Source organism: Molothrus aeneus, chromosome 16 (assembly GCF_037042795.1).
Source record: "Molothrus aeneus isolate 106 chromosome 16, BPBGC_Maene_1.0, whole genome shotgun sequence".
NCBI lineage: Eukaryota > Metazoa > Chordata > Aves > Passeriformes > Icteridae > Molothrus > Molothrus aeneus.
This window is the reverse complement of record NC_089661.1, coordinates 882,958-900,408: the sequence shown is the minus strand read 5'-3', so window position 1 is coordinate 900,408 and position 17,451 is coordinate 882,958. Positions and strand designations below refer to the sequence as shown.

General features: G+C 54.4%; 1 protein-coding gene across 4 annotated transcripts in view; it reads left to right on the top strand.

The window, feature by feature from the left end:
• LOC136563496 (ankyrin repeat and fibronectin type-III domain-containing protein 1-like) overlaps positions 1 to 17,451 on the top strand; it is a 239,083-nt gene that overhangs the window by 33,844 nt on the left and 187,788 nt on the right. The window contains exon 1 of one of the 4 annotated variants that reach the window (XM_066560902.1): positions 14,752 to 14,872. The exons of 1 other annotated variant lie outside the window; for it this stretch is intronic. In XM_066560902.1, coding sequence (XP_066416999.1) covers positions 14,787 to 14,872 — 86 coding nt within the window. In that variant the 5' untranslated portion in view covers positions 14,752 to 14,786. Of the gene's footprint in view, positions 1 to 14,751; positions 14,873 to 15,736; positions 16,732 to 17,451 lie in introns of those variants that run through there. 2 more of the 4 variants (XM_066560901.1, XM_066560903.1) reach the window with 2 other exon arrangements.

Below are 17,451 nucleotides of genomic sequence, written 5' to 3'. Positions count from 1 at the left end.
GAGGAGCTGCTGTCACCCCAAAGGGGCAGCCCAGGGCAGTGCCCTGCAGCCTGCCCATGCCTCCCACACTGATGGCAGGAGTTGGCAGTTCACACCAAGGCATCATCTCAGGTGGTCTGCAGGCATCTCTTTTCCAGTTTCTCCAACTTTTCTCCCCGTTGGAGTTTGAAAATCTGTGAGCATCCTTGCTTGGATCAGAGCAACTGAATTTTAGCTGTTATTTCCTTCTGTAAGTCTACCTTCCTCTGGGTGTTGCAGGAGCTTTCACACAAGCTCCTGAACCATGAGGGGTTTAAAGGGAATGGGGAAGGGTTGGGAGAAGTGAGTGGCTCAGCTTCACCCTGCTGTGGGAAGCTGGGAGGATGTGGAGGATGATGACAGTGGTGGGGAGCGAGTGAAGGACAGGCTGTGTTTATGGAACGGAGCCCAGCCCTGTGGCATGGGGAACGACACCACAGGGTGGTGCTTGGCTGCATGGGAAGTTTCCAGGGCCAAGCTGGGACTGTGGAATGGCCTTTCCAAGGACCAAAGCACTATACAGCAGTAAAGGTGGTGGGGGCAGTTGCTTCCAGCACCCACCTCCAGGTGTGTGCAGCCCATGGGAAGCAAACTGCACCAGAGATTCGCTGTAAAGGAGTGTTATCCACAAGTGTAACCTTCCTCTAGGCATCGTGTGCTTCTGAAAGCACCTGGATCTCTGCAGTGGACCATTCAAACCAAGAGGTTCCCTTTGGCAGCTGTAAGCCCAGAGAGCAGAAAGAGTGTGAGATGTGCATGTGGCTGGACCTGGAAACTCACACTCAGGACCTGGAAATGCTCCCTGCATCTGTGAGCGAGCCCAGGGTGTCAGCTCCACTTCCCTGGGAAAATTATCTGCAGGTGCCTTGTGCTGGGTGGATGGGTTTGCTCTGCAGAAAGGGCTCTGTGGATGCCAATGGGATCTCTGCTGTGTGAACTCTTCCCCTGCACCTGCTTCCCCTGGACAAGTCCAATTCTATTGTGAAGGTTAGGGGGTGTTGGAGTCCAGTTTGATGTAGTCTGTGCTGCTTAGGAAGTGGCACTTGCTGCACCCTTGATAATGCTGTACTAAACTGGGTTATCTCCCCAAAGCCACGAGATTCTTTAGCATATGATGTTCCTGATGCTGTGACAGCCTGTACTCCTCTGCTCGCATCAGCCCTGGGGGAGGGAGCCAGGGTTAATTCCTGCCTGCTGTCAGAACCAGCAAGTGCTTTGGATCCCAAAGTGCCACGGTCTGGAGGGGGATGGCTGTGTGGGGACTCGCTCTTCTCTGGGAAGGAGGACCGTGGGAGGTGTTGAGGCTCCCTGCTGCCCCTGGCCTGGGGCTGTTTGTCCTGTTCCTGCAGCCTTGGGAGCCCCTGGATTCCAGTGGGAAGCAGTGAGCGTTCCTTTGCTTCTTCCCTTGGAATCAAGGTCTGCCTCGCTCTCTGCAGGCATGGCACGGCTGTGTCTGCACATTTGCTTTACTGCTAATGGAGCTGCTGCTTTACCCATTGGTTTCTGCATCCAGAAAGGGCTCACGAGAGCAACTGCAGCTTTTCCTCTGCTCCACAGGGCCGCTCGGGTGCCCGGCTAGCTGCAATGTTTGCTGGATTTCAGCAGATGAAAGGCGCGTTTTTCTTAATAGCCTGTGTAATTTTTTCCAAAGGGACCCCTTGCATTAAATCTTTAATCCAGCCAGCTGCTAAGGGAGAAGAGTCAGTCTCCCTGCCTTTGCTGTGGAGCTCTTGCACTGCCCTGATGTTACCCGAGAGGCTTTTCCCTTCAGAGTAGTTGGAGCTGGTGCAGCTGGAGCCTTTGGGGTGGCAAAGGGCCTTGTTGCTCCTCTGCTTTCTCCCTGGTTTTTGCTGTAGTGCCACATCCACTCTGTGCCAGGGAAGCAGGATCCTCTCTGTGTTGTATGTACTTGGGCCACATCAGCTGGAACAATGCGAGATAAACTACATAGGATTTGGGATGTGCTGTTGCAGGGCTGCTACCAAAAACCCTGTTCCAGCAGGTTGCTTCTGCTTGTGATTTCTCTTATTTCCATGCTCAAAAATCCTTGCTTGTCCCAATTTCTTAATAGTTTCAGGGTTGCTGACTGTCATTTTTGGCAGCTTTTTTTATCAAATGCCTTTTAGAAATGAGGTGACATTTTGCTGAGCCTGGTGCTGCCTGCCCTGCTCCTGGGCAGGGGAGAGGGAGGGCTCTTGCTAACCCAGCTCACACTGTCCCTCCTGCTTGTGCTGATTTGACTTTTATGTTGCATTTGCTGCATGCTCTGACCTTTTCTTCCTTCCTATCCCCTGCTTTCTGCCCTCACAGCGTTCTCTGTGAGGCAGGAGTAATTTGGGAGGAAAGCCTCATTCATTTTTGTGCACAACCATGGGTGCAGCTGCTGATTGTGCTGGCAATTGCCTTTGATAGACATTTACAGAGACAGTGACCCGTGAAAGAGTAAATCAAAGACTCAAAGCTGATGCCTGGGAGGCACCTTAATCTGATGTGTTCCTCTGCAAATAGTGGGCAGGTAACAAAGACATATCTGCAAATCAGGCAGAGTTCAGCAGGGGATGCAGCTTTCCAAAGAAAAGGGCCTGAGGATGGCTGGGACATCTTCAGTCTTATCATAGAATCATGGAATGTCCTGAGTGGGAAAAAACTCATGAGGATCATGGAGTCCAACTCCTGGCCCTGCACAGGCACCCTGACAATCCCACCCTGTGCCTCCCTGAGCTCTGGCAGCCTTGGGGCTGCAACCGTTCCCTGGGGAGCCCAGATATCACTGGTCACCAGGGCTGTGAGGCTGGAAGGAGGGTTATTGAGCTTGGATTGCACAGCTTGGCTCCTGCAGCTGTAGTTCTGCATGAGGTTTTTCTGTGGATGAAAAAGATGCTTTGCATCTTTATTTATTTATTTTTAATTTTCATGTTATCTATTTTTATTTGCATCTTGGTGCCTTGAAAAAGCCTTAGCTCTGAGCACCTCTCTGTGATCCCATGGCTGGGTTCTTGGGATGCCAGGACCTAATCTAGGGCCAGAGGAGCCCTGGCCCTTATCCTGGTCCAGGGCTGGACTCACTGCCTACATCTGGAGGTGACTGAGGTGGATTTCAGCCATGACCAACCTCCCAGGCAGTGGGACCCAACGTGGCAGATGTGCCCCATGGGTGACACCTGGCTCAGACACTGCCACTCCCATGCTCTGGGCTGACTGTCTGTAGCAGGAAAGCTGCTCTAAGTGCCAGAACTGCCCAATTATCACTTCATCTTATTCCTGAGCCCCGTGGGGCTGCTTGTGCTGTTCCAAGAGCATTCATCCATGAGCGTTCACAAGTCTGGCTGCTCTGCTGGCAGCTCCTATCTCTGCCTGGCTGGGATAGCACCAGCCTGCCAGCAGTGACAGTGTGGCCTGTCTGATTTCCTCTGGTACTTCCCACCTTCACTGCTTGTTTGCAATTTTCCTTGCTCCATGCATGAAATGCAGAGTGACCTTTTAAAACGTGTTCTCCTGGACGCGGGTGAGGATTTGTCCATAAGGCATCTGTGCCCTGCCTGCTCTGCATCCCTGGGGGTGGCATGAGGATGCCAAGCTGTTTGTGCTGGGGAGGATGTGGGTCACATTGTCCTGGTGACTGTCCCTCCTGCAGGACAAGAGGCTGCTTCCCTGGTGCATTATTGCTGCTCTAATCTGCTGCTGCAGTGTTGGGGAGGCTGGTCCTGCCGAGCAGCACTCCTGCGTGGTCACTCCGTGGCTCTGAGCAGCATCCTGACACCAGGCAGGCAGGGACACCTTCCCAGCCCTGCTGGGAGCACCGAGCAGAAAATTATCCCCTGACCTCTTTAGGTCCCACCCATTTGTGGCCAAATCTCTGGCCAGCAAGGAGGCTGAGGGCACGGATTGCCATGTGCCACTGCAGTGCCAGCTCCTGCCATAGCCCCCACAGCAAGGGCGCCTGGGGTTCACTGCACAGGGAGGGAAAGCTGAGCTTTGGTGGAAAATGAATGGCTGGAAAGACACAGCTGAGTTGGAACCATAGCCCAGCTGGGCAGAGCCTGAGGATATTGGAGTGAAAAAGTCCCAGACTGTTTTTGGCAGTTTGAATGCTGCAGGGCAGCACAGGATGGCCTTGCCCATCACTGCAGGCTGGTTGCCTTCACTCTGTGTCCCTCCTCTGTCCATGCTCTGCAGCAGCTGATGTGAAGGAGCCCCAAGGGTTTGCTGAACATTCCAAAACTGCTGCTTCCTGTGGGAATGCTGTGGGCCCCAAGATGAGGGCAGAGCTGTGGTGGGACCCATGGAGATGAGCCATGTGAGGCTGCACCAGGGAAACCCATCAGCTTCTGCATTTGAAATGTGGCTGCCTGTGTTCAGCTTTTGCTTTTTATGTGTTGCCAGAGGGCTGCTGTTGGCAGGTCCAGGTGATTTGGAACAACTCTGAAGGGAATGGTGAGGGCTTATGATTTTGGTGAGGTTGTGACTTCTTTCTCTAGAATTTCTTTTGAGGCCTTTGGGAGTGCGGTGTTTTCCCTGCGTGTCCCAGGCCCCAGCTGACACCTGTGGATGTGGATTGGGGGCTCCTTCCACTGGAAGTGAAGGTTGGGGTGGATTTGGGGGTCTGACAGTGGATGAGACCGTGGTGTGACAAAAGGGCAGAGAGCTGCTGCCAGGGACCTGGGGTCCAAAGCAGTGACATCCAGCACTGGACAACTTGGGCTAAGACGCGATCTTCCTTTTTTCCTTCCTTTTTCTTGTTTTCCTCCTTTTTCTGTTGGGGTGTTACAGATGGGGAAACATCTCCTGTGCCCTCATGCTAGCCTGGACCAAGTGGGGAGCTGTTGGCACCTGGCATAACCATGAAGAAAGTAGAATCCCAGGATGGCTTGGGTTGGAGGGATATTAAATCTCATCCCATTCCAGGGTTCCACTGTCCCAGGCTGCTCCCAGCCCTGCCCAGCCTGGCCTTGGGCACTGCCAGGGATCCAGGGGCAGCCCCAGCTGCTCTGGGCACCCTGTGCCAGGGCCTGCCCACCCTCACAGGGAACAATTCCTAATTCCCAATATCCCATCTAACGATGTCCTCTGGCAGTGGGAGCCATTTCCTGTGTCCTGTCCCTCCATGCCTTGTCCCCAGTCCCTCTCCAGCTCTCCTGGAGCCCCTTCAGGCCCTGCAAGGGGCTCTGAGGTGTCCCTGGAGCCTTCTCCTCTCCAGGTGAGCACCCCCAGCTCTCCCAGCCTGGCTCCAGAGCAGAGGGGCTCCAGCCTGGAAGAAGCCCCGAGCCCTTCCTGAGCCCTGCCGGGGACGGAGGGCAGCGCCCTGAGTTTTGCCGAGGGCTGTGGGAGGGGACATGTCCCGGTGACCGTGTGGGGTTGCACAATGCCGGGCTGAGCTCTGCCTGCCCCCGCGGCCATTCCCAGGGCCCCGGCCCGAGGCCTGGCCTCTGCCCCTCAGCCCGTCTGCCCCGGCTGAGCCCGGCGCCTCCGAGCAGGGCGGGAGCGGGCCGGGCAGCGTTGTGCTGCTGTCACGGTGCTCCTCGTGACTCCCAGCTGTGCCTTCTGCAGGCCTGGGGCAGCGACAGAGCCGGCTGTGCTGCCCGGGGGGAGGCAGACACGTCGAACGGGGCTCTCCAGAATTTGGGGGGCCAAACCCCAGCTCCCAGAGCTGCCTGAGGGGCTGGCAGAGGTGCCTCGGCTGCTGCTCAGCCCTGCAGGTGCCACAGGTGGTGCTGCTCCTACCCGTGTGCTGGGAGATGGCCTGAGGCGTGCTGCTGTCTCTGCTTGTGCAAGGGTGCATGCTGGCTGAGCAACGGCTCACAGGAATGTGATGGACAAATCTTTGGTGTACTTCAAGCTTTTTTCCTCATTTGGCGATACTAAGGGATAGATTCCTTGGCATTTTAGCTGAAGACAACCTGTGTGTTCGTATGCTGACGAGAGCAGATGTAGTAAGTAGCCTGTTCTGTCACACACTTGTGATGCTGGTTTTAGGTATTTGACAGGGAGAACCACTGACCATCTCCTCTCCCATGGCAGCTGGTAACTGATGTAGAAATTGCCATTTCTAATTCGCTTTCTCTTTTAAGCAAAAGGTGTTTCCCTCCTGTCAGTGGTTGCTGTTTCCTAGCAGTGTCTGTGCAGAGCACATGCTGTGAGTTATTTTTCTCACCACATTGACATCATGAGGTTGGAAATTTGGAGGGTTTTCTGCTGTAGGACATGGCTATGATGCTGGACCTCCTTTCTCCACACTGCAGGCAAGGTGTGCTCTGCTTCCTGTGTCCTGGCACAGCCTGACAGACCCCAGTGGGGTGTTTGTAAAAGGTGTTGCCTTACAGCTCTTGCCCCCCTCTCTTTGGGGAGGGGCACTGAGTTCTGGTGGGAGCCCAGTGGACCCTTGACCCCAGCTGTTTGGCAGAAACCACCTTGGCTAAACCCTCTGGCCAGCTAGGACTTAAATGTTGGGGTTTGAATGTGCTGCATGTGCTGCATGTACAGTAGTTAGAGTACCTTTCCTGATCCAGGCTCTGGCAGGATCCTAGGGTGCTTTGCAAGGGCTGGAGTGTTGTCTCCCCACAGTTCTTCAGGGCACAACGTCTCATTGCTCATCCCCTGGTGGGTCCTGGGGAAAGGTTCAAACCCCCAGCCCTGGAAGGAGTCCCCTCCTTCCCCAGCCCCTGTGTTGGTCCAGTGCTTGCTGTGGGATGAGTCAGCTCCCTCCAGTGCTGAGGCAGTGTGGTTGGACTGGGTTGTGTTTCGGTTCTCAGTAGATCAGCTGAGCTGATTCATTTCTGCTCCTTTCTGCTGGTGGTGTGAGTTCCACAGTGTGACACAGACCTGTCCCACAACCAGTTCCCATCAGCCTGCACAGACACCTCTCTGGGGTTTTCCTTCCCTCTGTCAGCGCAGCAGCATCATTTGAAGGCAGCAGTGAGGTAAAGGTGGGAATGGAGGTGAGAAGAGCTGATGCTGCAGATGGTGCAGGATGGCAGGGTCTCCCTCCTTCTCTGCATCCTTTGTCCACAGCAGCAGCCTTGGTCTCACCACAGTGTCAGGTTTGAACCACGTGCTCCTGGCATGAGCATAGCATGAGCATGTGGAGCAGAGTCCTGGAAGCAGCCGGGTTCCTCAGGGCTCATGCTGGAAAATGGAGGCTTCCTGGAGCCCTGGTGTGTGGCTGCCCCATGCACAGCTAATCCCACCAGCTTCCAGGCCTGTGGGTGTCTCTGAGGTGCCAGAGCTGAGGGAACTGATGTGGGTGCCCCAAGCAGCTCTGTGACCTGAGCTCTGTCCCTGCTGCCTGCATGTGGGGTGTGAGAAGGGACAGCAATGCCTTGGAGCTCTACAGCAGCAGAGTTCCTCTCAGGTGAGGAGTCTCACCATGCAACTGCTCATTTTGGTGGCACTGACCATCTGGATAATTGTCTTTGTCCTGCCCAATGAGGCTTTAAATATTTTGCCTATATTGTGAAGGATCAGATGTGATTTGCTTTGTCAGTTGCCTTACTCTCCTGAAATAAGTCAAAGTACTTGTTTTCCTTTGGGTGCTATTTGGGCTCTGTACTCTGGCAATCCTGGAGGTTTTAATTTTACACAACTAGCGTTTCAGAAGTTGTAGAGGTTTGTTTTGACTTTGTTTTAATTAAATTGCTATAACCTGGGGAAATCTTTGGCCTTAATTTAAATGGAAAGCCTTATTCTGAGTAAATCCAACATCTCTGTCTAGCTGGTGATTGTGCTGTTCAGAGTTTTGACAGGGAAAACTAAAATTTTACTCCAGGCTTGAAAGTTTGCAATCATTGACTGCAACAGGCAGGGCCAGCTCGGCGGCGTAAGAGGATTACGTTAATCTATTGTTTTGAGGAAGAATAGATTTAATAGATTCTGTTTTGGTGCAGAAATTAGATAATTACTGCTTGTGAGGTGAAAAGAAAATGGTTGGAAGTAGAAATGGTGCCTGATGTTGGATCCTGGGCTTGTTGAGGATGTCTGTGCCCCTCTGGGCCAGTGCTTCCTGAGGGATGTGGTGCTTGCTTGGGAAGTAGAGACGATTCAAATTCCCATGGGGTCTGAGCACCATCTCCTCCTGGCCTCTCCCCCACACCAACCCCAGCTGCCAGGCTGGGTCTGCTGCCAGTGCTCAAAGGTCCAGCTTGAGTCGAAGCCCTGGGAGGGAGAGGTGCTCAGGACTGAGCCTCCATGGCCATGGGATCAGTGGAAGGACTTCATACAAATCAGAGGGAAGCTTGAGCCTGTGGATGAGTCATTTCCCAGAGAGGCTGTTGCATATTAGGAAGAGATTTTTCCTTGTGAGGGTGGGAAGGCCCTGGCACAGGGTGCCCAGAGAAGCTGTGGCTGCCCCTGGATCCCTGGCAGTGTCCAAGGCCAGGCTGGACACTTGTGGCCACTTGGGACCATGTCCCTGTCCATGGTAGGGGGTGGAACGAGATGGGCTTTATGGTCCCATCTAACCCAAATCATTCTGTTATTCCCTGATTCTGTGGCTTATCCATAATTCCCTTCCAAGCAGGCCATGCCAAGTGCTGAGAGGTCAGATGTTCATCCAGTTCATTTTGTTGTGTATGAGGTGATCTCCTGTGCCTGGCTGTTAATTGAATTTTGATCCCTCTCCAGCCTGTGGCCACTGGTGCCCCCTCCCTGCCCTGGTGAGCCCCATGAGGGGACACCCCAGCCATGGGCAGTGCCCAGCAGTCACAGGTGCTTTAGGAAGCTGTGGGCACAAGGCTGGGGTGAAGGGAGCAGCAGGGGCTCTCTGAACAGCCACCATGGTGTGTACAGGACCAGGAGGAGTGGGGACAGCACAACACACAGTGAAAATTGTGTGGCTGGGGTGGCTTTGCCCCACGGGCTGGCAGCTGGGCACAACCCCTCCATCCCTTTTCTGCTTTGTCTTTCCCCAGCCACAGCACTGCGAGTCCTGGTCCCTTTTGGGAGGCCTTGGGGGTTGTGTGCTTGCTAAGGAAACCCTTGTAACAGTCCCCCTGGGTATGACAGGGGTGGTGGGAGACACGATTGTCAGGAGCCAGCTGTGGGAGGGGGCTGCTCCTCCTTGGAGCTCTGCTGTCTGTGGGATGTCAGCAGCTGCATCGATCCAGTCCCCTGTTCTCCCAGCCTGGAGACTGCTTGCTCCATATTGATTATCATTTTTTTTCTGAAGACTGATGAAGTTTGCTGGACTCTAATTGCATGAATTATTCTCCTTTCCATTTTCTGAAACCCTTGATCATGTTAATAAGTTTTCCAATTTTTGCTTTGGGTTTTGCCAGGACTCATTTTTCAGGGAAAAAGAACAACTGGTATGCAGTGAGCTGGGTCTGTTCCCAGGCTGCTTGAGTAAGTGGGGATTATACATGTCCCAGTTTGTCCCACTTGGGCAGGATCTGGGGGGTTTTTCCCTTTTGATTTGAAAGAATCATAGAATTACAGAATGTCCTGACTTGGATGGGACCCACGAGGATCATTGAGTTCAGCCTCCAGCCCTGCACAGACACCCCAACAATCCCACCCTGTGCATCCCTGGGACACTTGTCCAAACACTCCTGGAGCTCTGGCAGCCTCAGGATGGGACCATTCCCTGGAGATCAAATGAATTTTGGGTGGATCTCAAGCAGTGTGGGGGCAGAGCCAACGGGGCCACTCTGGGGAATGGTTCAGCAGAGGCAGCACTCCTTGTCCATCAGACAGACCTGCCAGCTCTAAATGTCCTCAGATAATCCTACATTTGTTTCTCCTTTGGCTGTGTTTACTCCCATCACCTCACTGTTGATGTTTTAGACTTTCTCCAGTCCTTTTGAACTCAACAAACTATTTTTAGGAGGTATCAACCAATTTTCTCTCATTTTTTTCACTTAGCAAGTATCTAAAGGCCTGTGTGGCCTCTAGCTGCCTGTGCTGCTGGCTGCTTTTCCCTGCCCTTATCTCTTCCCTGCAAGCCTGAGCCAGGTTTTTATGCAGCCGTCAGGGAGCAGCACCAGGGACAGCCCTGCTTTGGGAGGTAATTATCCCTGTGTGCCCATGATTTAACTGCACAGTGCTGCCAGTGGGGAGAACCTTTTGAAATGGGATGAAATAACCTGGCAATTTCCATCTGGGGGTTAAAAAGGGAATTGGATTTCAGGAGCGTGCATGTCCCATGCTGCTCCAAAACGGGACAGCTGCTGATCAGCTGCTGCAGGTGGGCTAGCACTGGTTCAGCACTGGCATCTCTGTGCTGAGGGCTGGGGCTGCCTCTGTGCTGCCACGCTGGATTTGATGGTGATTCCATTTCTGAGTGCTTCTCTGGGAAAGTGAATTTTCATAGAATCATAGGAAGGACCCACAAGGATGGATCACGAGTCCAATCCTCAGCCCTGCACAGACACCCCAACAGTCCCACCCTGAGCATCCCTGGCAGCGCTGTCCAAAGGCTCCTGGAGCTCTGGCAGCCTCGGGGCTGTGCCCATTCCCTGGGGAGCCTGGGCAGTGCCAGCACCCTCTGGGGGAAGAACCTTTCCTGATCTCCAACCTAAACCTGCCCTGACACAGCTCCAGCCGTTCCCTGGGCCCTGTCCCTGGTCACAGAGAGCAGAGATTGGAGCTGCCCCTCTGCTGCTTCTCAGGAGGAGCTGCAGCCCCAGTGAGCTCTGTGCTCCATCTCTTCTCCTCCAGCTGAACAGGCCAAGTGCCCTCAGCTGCTCCTCCTCTGGCTTCCCCTCCAAACCTTTCCCCATCCTTGTAGTGCAATGCTCTCCCTATGTGATTCTATGTTATTTCCAAGAAAGAGGGTATTTTAATTTAATTTGAGAATGAGGGTATTTTACCTTAATTTGGGCAGCACATCTGGGTTTGCTGCTGGAATTAGAGTGGTTGTGCTAAGTGATACATTGGGTAAATCAGTAAATTGATGTGGCTGGCTCGTGGTAGGTACCGGCATGGAAGTGTGTGAGTAATGCAATAGAGCTGGCAATTACAGCAAAGTGCCTGCTTAGACTGAAATTATTGAGCCTCTTGCACATTCTGCACTTTATTACAGCTGTGTTGAGATGTAGCACTTCCCAGAGGGCCCCACAGCTCTGACAGCAAGTGTGCTGCTCCCAGATCAGTGCTGTTCCCAGGAGTCAGCTCCAGGAGCCTCCAGAGGTATTTCTCCAGGGTGCTGGGCACCAGAGAGGACCTGCAGTGTGTTGTGCCACTGTGGGCTCATGTTTGCACAGAGTACAGGCACATTTAGAATCCTAATGAAATGCTTTGATGAATTCTGGATGGAATCATTTAGATTGGAAAAGTCCTCCAAGATCATTGAGTCCAACTTTTACCTCAGCACTGCCAAGTCCACTCATGTACCCTCACAGAGAGGAATTTCTTTCCAATATCTCATCTAATCTAGCCCTTGGTCAATGGGAAGCTATTTCCCTCTTGTTCTGTCGCTCCAAAGTCCCTCTCCAGCTCTCCTGGATCCCCTTTAGGCCCTGCAAGGGGCTCTGAGGGGTCCCTGGAACCTTCTCCTCTCCAGATGAGCACCCCCAGCTCTCCCAGCCTGGCTCCAGAGCAGAGGGACTCCATCCTTGGAGCATCTCCATGGTCTCCTCTAGGTTTGTTCCAATGTCTCTTGTGCATCTGTTTCTTAAATCAGTTCATACTTGCATTTAACATATTTCTTCACATTCACATGTTGATAATTGATTTTGAGCACCCTGTGAAATAATGTATTCCAATTTTATTTTTATAGCTATCCCAAAACACTTGATGATTCTCTGGTATGCTGGGTTAACCATCAGTGAAAAATTTGGCCCCAGTCACTGTGGGTATATTTAAAATAGGGTGGAAGAAGTTTACTTCCTAAACCCCAAGAATTAGTGCTCAGAATTAAAAAAAAATAGTATTTATCAAAATTCTTCTGAATTGGCTGAAAGATTTGACTGGGAGCTGATGTGTGACATCAGTGGCCAATTTTCAGCAGTGTGGAAAATTCCTGTCCCAAAGTCCTTTGAGGTCCCCATGGTGCTTTCAGATGATTTCCGAGGTAACTTGGAGGGGCCAGTCCCTCCCCAGCTGGCACTAAGAGAGGGATGATAAGAAATTCTCTTCCACCTGACCTGAGGGCACAGATGTTCTTGGGGAATTAGGAAGCTTCCTCTCACCCAGTTTTGGGATCTCAGCAGGTATTTTTCCCTTGTGAGGAGAAGGACTCTGATGACAACTGATGGAAACAGGACTCCCATGGGATGAGCAGGCAGCAGTGCCTCCTGTTCTGAATCTGTTCCTGATGTGCTGCCCAGGCTCCAGCTCCTCTTTTGGCCCACGTGGCAGCTTTTCTAGATTGTTCTGCTGTTGTCACTGCTCAGTGTCACACCTCCAGTCTGGGACTGCACTTGTGCATCCTGCTGGGCTCTGTTCTCTGTGTTGCTGGAGTTCTGCTCTCCAGGTATCAGCCAGCCTGGGAAAGGGACAGAGGGGAAGGCAGCCTTAAATCAGCCAAGGTTTTGCTTGTAGAGATGGGGTGGCTGCTCCCACAATGGCTTAAACTTGTTTTAGTTGCTTCCCCCACACACTGGGAGGTCGGGTTCTAGTGAGCATCCCCCGTGCTGTCCTGGGGGAGGGATAAGCTGTGGGAAGCATGGCTGAAGGAGGAGCAGGATGGGCTCTGCATTAGCTGCTGAGTGGCTTTTAGGGATGCAGCTCCCTGGAAGAGCCAGGGCTGCAAAGTGGATGTGTTTAACTGGTGTTGAGTGGTCTAGGTGTGGAGTGGGCCCTGGAGAAATACACTGAGGGTCCTCTTGGACTGTAGGAGTGGATGGACGAGCTGTCAGCTCAATAGAACCCCCTTTCCCTCTTTCCCTGCTTCTGCCTATCCATATTTAAGAAGTGTAATTGGAGCAAAAGGTGCTTGGGGAAGCCACAGATGTAACCAGATCTGGTTTGCTCACAATGGGCTTGGGAGCATAGGGACTGAGGGCTGCAAGAATGGTGCAAGGGCCACCTTCCAGGGCTGTCTGGCTTGTCCCACTGTGCTGGCTGGCCACAGGACCTGGCAGAGAAGCTTCCCAGTTCACACTTAAAATGTTTGAGCTGCTGGGATATAGCTCTGATGATTTCTGCCTGAAAAAGCATTGTGGTTGTTTGCAAGCTGGGACCAGTACTGGTTCCCATATCTGTGATGGCTTCGTTGTGTTTGGAGGGTTCTGAAATGGGCAGTGTTGGTCTCTAGGGTCTAAAGCAGTATATGTTCAGGAATGTGTGAGATGACCCAGACAGCCAGGCTGTGTTTGACTTGTGGGTATTTTCTCCTCCCAGATGCTGCAGCCAGAGGTGTGAGATGCCTGTGCCAGGGCTGTGTGATGGCTGTGCAGCCGTGCTCAGCATCCCCCAAGTCCCAGCGCCGTGCGGGTTCTGATTCCTGCTCCAACATCTCCTCCACAGCTCCTCTTAAAAATCAGTTTATGTCTCTGCAAATTAAACCACTGTTTCACTTATGAAGTGTTTCATTCCACTGATAAGTGGAAGTGGGAAGCTGTTGCATCGCTGAGTGCATGGCTGCAAACCCCAGCACAGCAGATTGTTAATGTGAAATTAGAGAGTTCAGCAATATCTTGGCAGATTGCCTCTGCTGCCTAATAGGAGGCACTGAGCTCCTCTGGGAGCCAGCTGGTGTGACAGCCCTGTTTGAAGGGCTGACCACTCTTCTTGGAGCAAGGAAGTGCCTGAGGGCTGTTCCATGTCCTTGGGGCAAAGGAGACAGCCCTTCCCTTGCCTCAAGGCAGCAGCACAAAAGCAGAGGCTGTAACTCAGAGGAATGATGTGGGAGCTGTGCTGCCTCTGCGCCAGCACTGGGTGTGCTTTCAGCCAGATGGATCCCAGTCAGCCTGGTCCAGGGTCACTGGGGGGGGCTGTGGGGCTGGAATCCCCTTTTTGGGCACAGATGGAGGTGTTTGTGGAGTTGTCTGAGCTTTCGGGCATTGGTACCTTTCAAAGCCACTGTCCCCAGCTTATCCAGAGGTTTCACGAAGGTGGCATTTCCTCCTGTTTGTTTTCCAAGTGCTGGCACTGTTGGGCTCATGGACTGAGCTCTGCAGCCTTGTAGGGAGCCTGACTCCCTGCCAAGAGCTGTGGCTCCTGCCTGACCCCACCGCAGGGTACTGCAGGAATCTGTGGTGTCCCTCCCTGGCTGTAGGGTGTCCCCCGTGCAGCCGGAGTGCTGGGGAAGTCTGCCTTGCTCCTTGGATTTTGTGCCTGCAGTCTTCCAAATTGCCCTTTTGTCCCCAAACAGTTTTGCTTTGCAAATGCTAAAGGAGGATCCCTGGGGCAGCGTCGCTGCTCCTCTGCCCTCCCAGGTGGTGGGAGGAAGGGGGGAAGTGAGGGATTCAAATTAACGCCGCTCTTCCTCTCCACTCTTCCTGCTGCCCTGTCCAGCCCCCTCTCCTGTTGCCTCGGCATAGCCAGGAGCAGGTAACATCACCGCTGCCAGGTGACTCCGCTGTCCTGCTCACACTCCAAGATGTGTGCCTCGGCGCAGTTTCCTCCGGGAGAGCCGCTGCCGTGCCTTTTCCATAGCAGGCAAACAAGAGTTTGTCCTTTTCTGCCTCCCCTTCTCTGATCTCCCCCTCGGCTGCTTCCCGCTGCCTCCTGCCGGCCCCCTCTGCTCTCCCCGTGTCCTCCGCTCTGCTCCGGCTCCTCTGACCTCCTTTGAGTGTTGCATTTCACCGTGGTCGGTAACGGGGAGCCGATGGCAGATAAGAGGGGTGACAGTGTTCCGGGCTCTCGCTGCGCCGCCCGGAGCCAGCCGACGGATGCTCTGCCCTCGGCACAAACCCAGCGATTCGGGGAAGCGCCCTGGACCCCTCCCGGCTGCGGCGGAGCCCATCGGAGGGAGAAGGTGGGAGCCGGGGGAGGGTGGCTGTGCGGAGCAGTGCGGGAGCAGCTTTATTTCCCCAGCTGCGAGGGGGGCGCAGCCCCGCTCTCCCTCCCCGTGTGTGCCAGGGAGGAAAAGGTGCCCGGGGACCGTGTCCCTGCCCGGTGGCGGTGCTGGAGGGGCCCCCCATGGCCGCGGGGCCCCCCGAGCATGGCCAGCCCCCTGCTTTGTGTGCAGGTCTGCGGCGGCTGGCTCCGTTAGCCGGCATGCATGTCAGCGCCCGGAACGGGGAGCAGGGAGTGGGGATGGTGCAAACGAATGATCCCCCCCAAAAAGCGCGGGCGGGGACAGTGACGGGGACGGTGACTCTGCCGGTGACTCTGCCGGTCGCAGCCGGCGGGGGCGGCTGCCCGGGTGTCCCTGGGCCGTGCTCCGCGGGGCGCACCCGGCTGCTCAGGCATTTAATTCCAAGGGGAAAGCTGAGCCTGAGTCTACAGGAAAAGAGAGAAAATAAGGGAGGAGGGAAGTGGAGGTCAGGAAGGGCTTTCGGCAGCGGATGGCCGTCCCTGGTGGCGAGGGGGCTGCTTGCAGGGTATGGCTCTAAGCAGGGAAATAGCAATGAATGCAGGTTATTTTTTAACATGGCAACCACACCGGAGGGATAAAAGGGTGTTCAGGGAGCCTGGGGCTCTTCCAGCTGAGTTACCACCAGTTTTCCTTGCTGTTTCCTCTCTTGGCATGGCTGGGAGTTGCTGTCAGATACCCCTTCCCCTGGATATGCTTCACTGACTTGATCTGGCTTTGCTCCGTGGGGCTGGAGCAAGGTTTGGGTGTTTTTTTCTGAAGCCCTTGTTTTTTCTCCGCCCAGCTGGCGTCAGGCGCCGAGGATGCAGAGACAAGTGCTCCTGACTAGGGGAGGGCTGGCAGGAGGATTTCCCTTCGGGTTCGCAGCATCCCCGTGTCTGCCGTCTGCTGCGGAAAGGCTTTGTGCTGGAGCGTGGGGAGCAGAGCTCACAGGTGACCTCTAACTGGATCAGCCTCGTTTGCTTTAAATGCCTGTCCCTCTCCTTGGGCTCAGGTGTTTGGTGACAGGCTGGAAAGTCATGGTAGGTAGGTGCTGCTGGCAGCTGAGGGTGCCTTCTGCTCTGGAAAACAGGGAGGGAGGAAAACTGGTGGACTCTGAATAGCCTTGGGAAGACCAAGCAGGGATCTTCTCCACGCTGTAAGAACAGACCCTTTGGAAATTCATCTGAACATCCGATTTCTTGGAGTTTCTCATCACCTCTGAGATCAAACCCCATCCCCTTCCTCATCCGAGGGCCACCACAGCCACGCTGGGCCACCTACTCAGAGGGCAGCTCCTCCACCTGCCCCATGCCACTCGCCGTGGGGGCTCGCAGACCTGTGCCAGTGCTACCGAGGGACTCTTTCCAGTGAGCACTTTTAATTTTTCCTCTTCCTCCTTCACTCAGCTCTGCAGCATCAGATGAAATACACGTTCAGCCGCCAGCTGCCCTGAGCTGTGACCTGCGCTTGGCTCAGGGAGACAGGACTTAGCACCCTTCAGATCTGAGGGCTCGCTGGAGCACGCTGTGGACTGTCCAAGTAACTGGTGGTGGCTGAACTCCTCCTGCCCTGCGCTGGGTCCCTCTGGCCCCGCTCCCTCCTGGGGCTGAGGGCTGGCGGAGTGCACGGGGCAGCGGGCACAGCTGGGGTGTAGCATGCACGAGCGTGCAGAGGGACGCAGGGACACCGGCGGGAGCCATGGCTTCGTTTGGGAAGCTGACGGAGTATTTCAGCCTGAGGAAGTCGAGGCCGGAGCTGCGCTCCAGGCGCTGGGGCCGGCGGAGCGGGAGCTGTTGCTGTAGTGTCACTGAGTGCAGGTACGGGGTGGCAGTGACGCGACTGTCCTGGCGCCTCCGTGTGTGCCCGGGGGCTGCGGGATGGCATGTGTGATCCTCGGTGCTTTGCTTTCTGTTTACCTCTCTTGGGGCTGGGAGGGGGCTGGGAGCAAGCTGAGGGCCCTGGGAGCATCACCCCGTTCCTGTCTGGGGCTCCCACACAGCTCTTCACCGTGGGATGTCTCTGGCAGTCTCTGTGACCTGGCATCTGTCTCCCTGCCCAGGGCATGTCCCAGGTGTTGGTGGCACACTTTGGGTGTGTCATGGGTGACCACACGCACCTGTGCCTGCCTTCCTCTGCCTGGTGCTCTCTGCTGTGCCACTGCACTGTCCCCTCATCAGAGGAGCAATGTCATTGCACCGAAATTGCCTTTCCCTCCACCTGCCCCGTGCAAAGGTCTTTCTGCAGGGGCAGCAAGAAGTGGCTTCTCAGGTGAAGTGGAATCTGTGTGTATGAGGTGCTGATGCAGCCTCCTGTCATGTTGGAAGGGTCCGGGCAGTGGAGAGGGGAGCTCTTCTGGGCAGACAGACACATGGCTCATCAGCAGCTTGTTTGGGGTATGGATTGATGAGGGGATCACAGTGGGGATGGGGAAGGTGGCTTTTGGGCTGACTAGAAATTCTCTAGGAGCATGTGAGTGCTCAGAGTTATGTTGGGGGGGTTGCACACATCCTTGTTTTGCATGTAAACACAGTTACTGC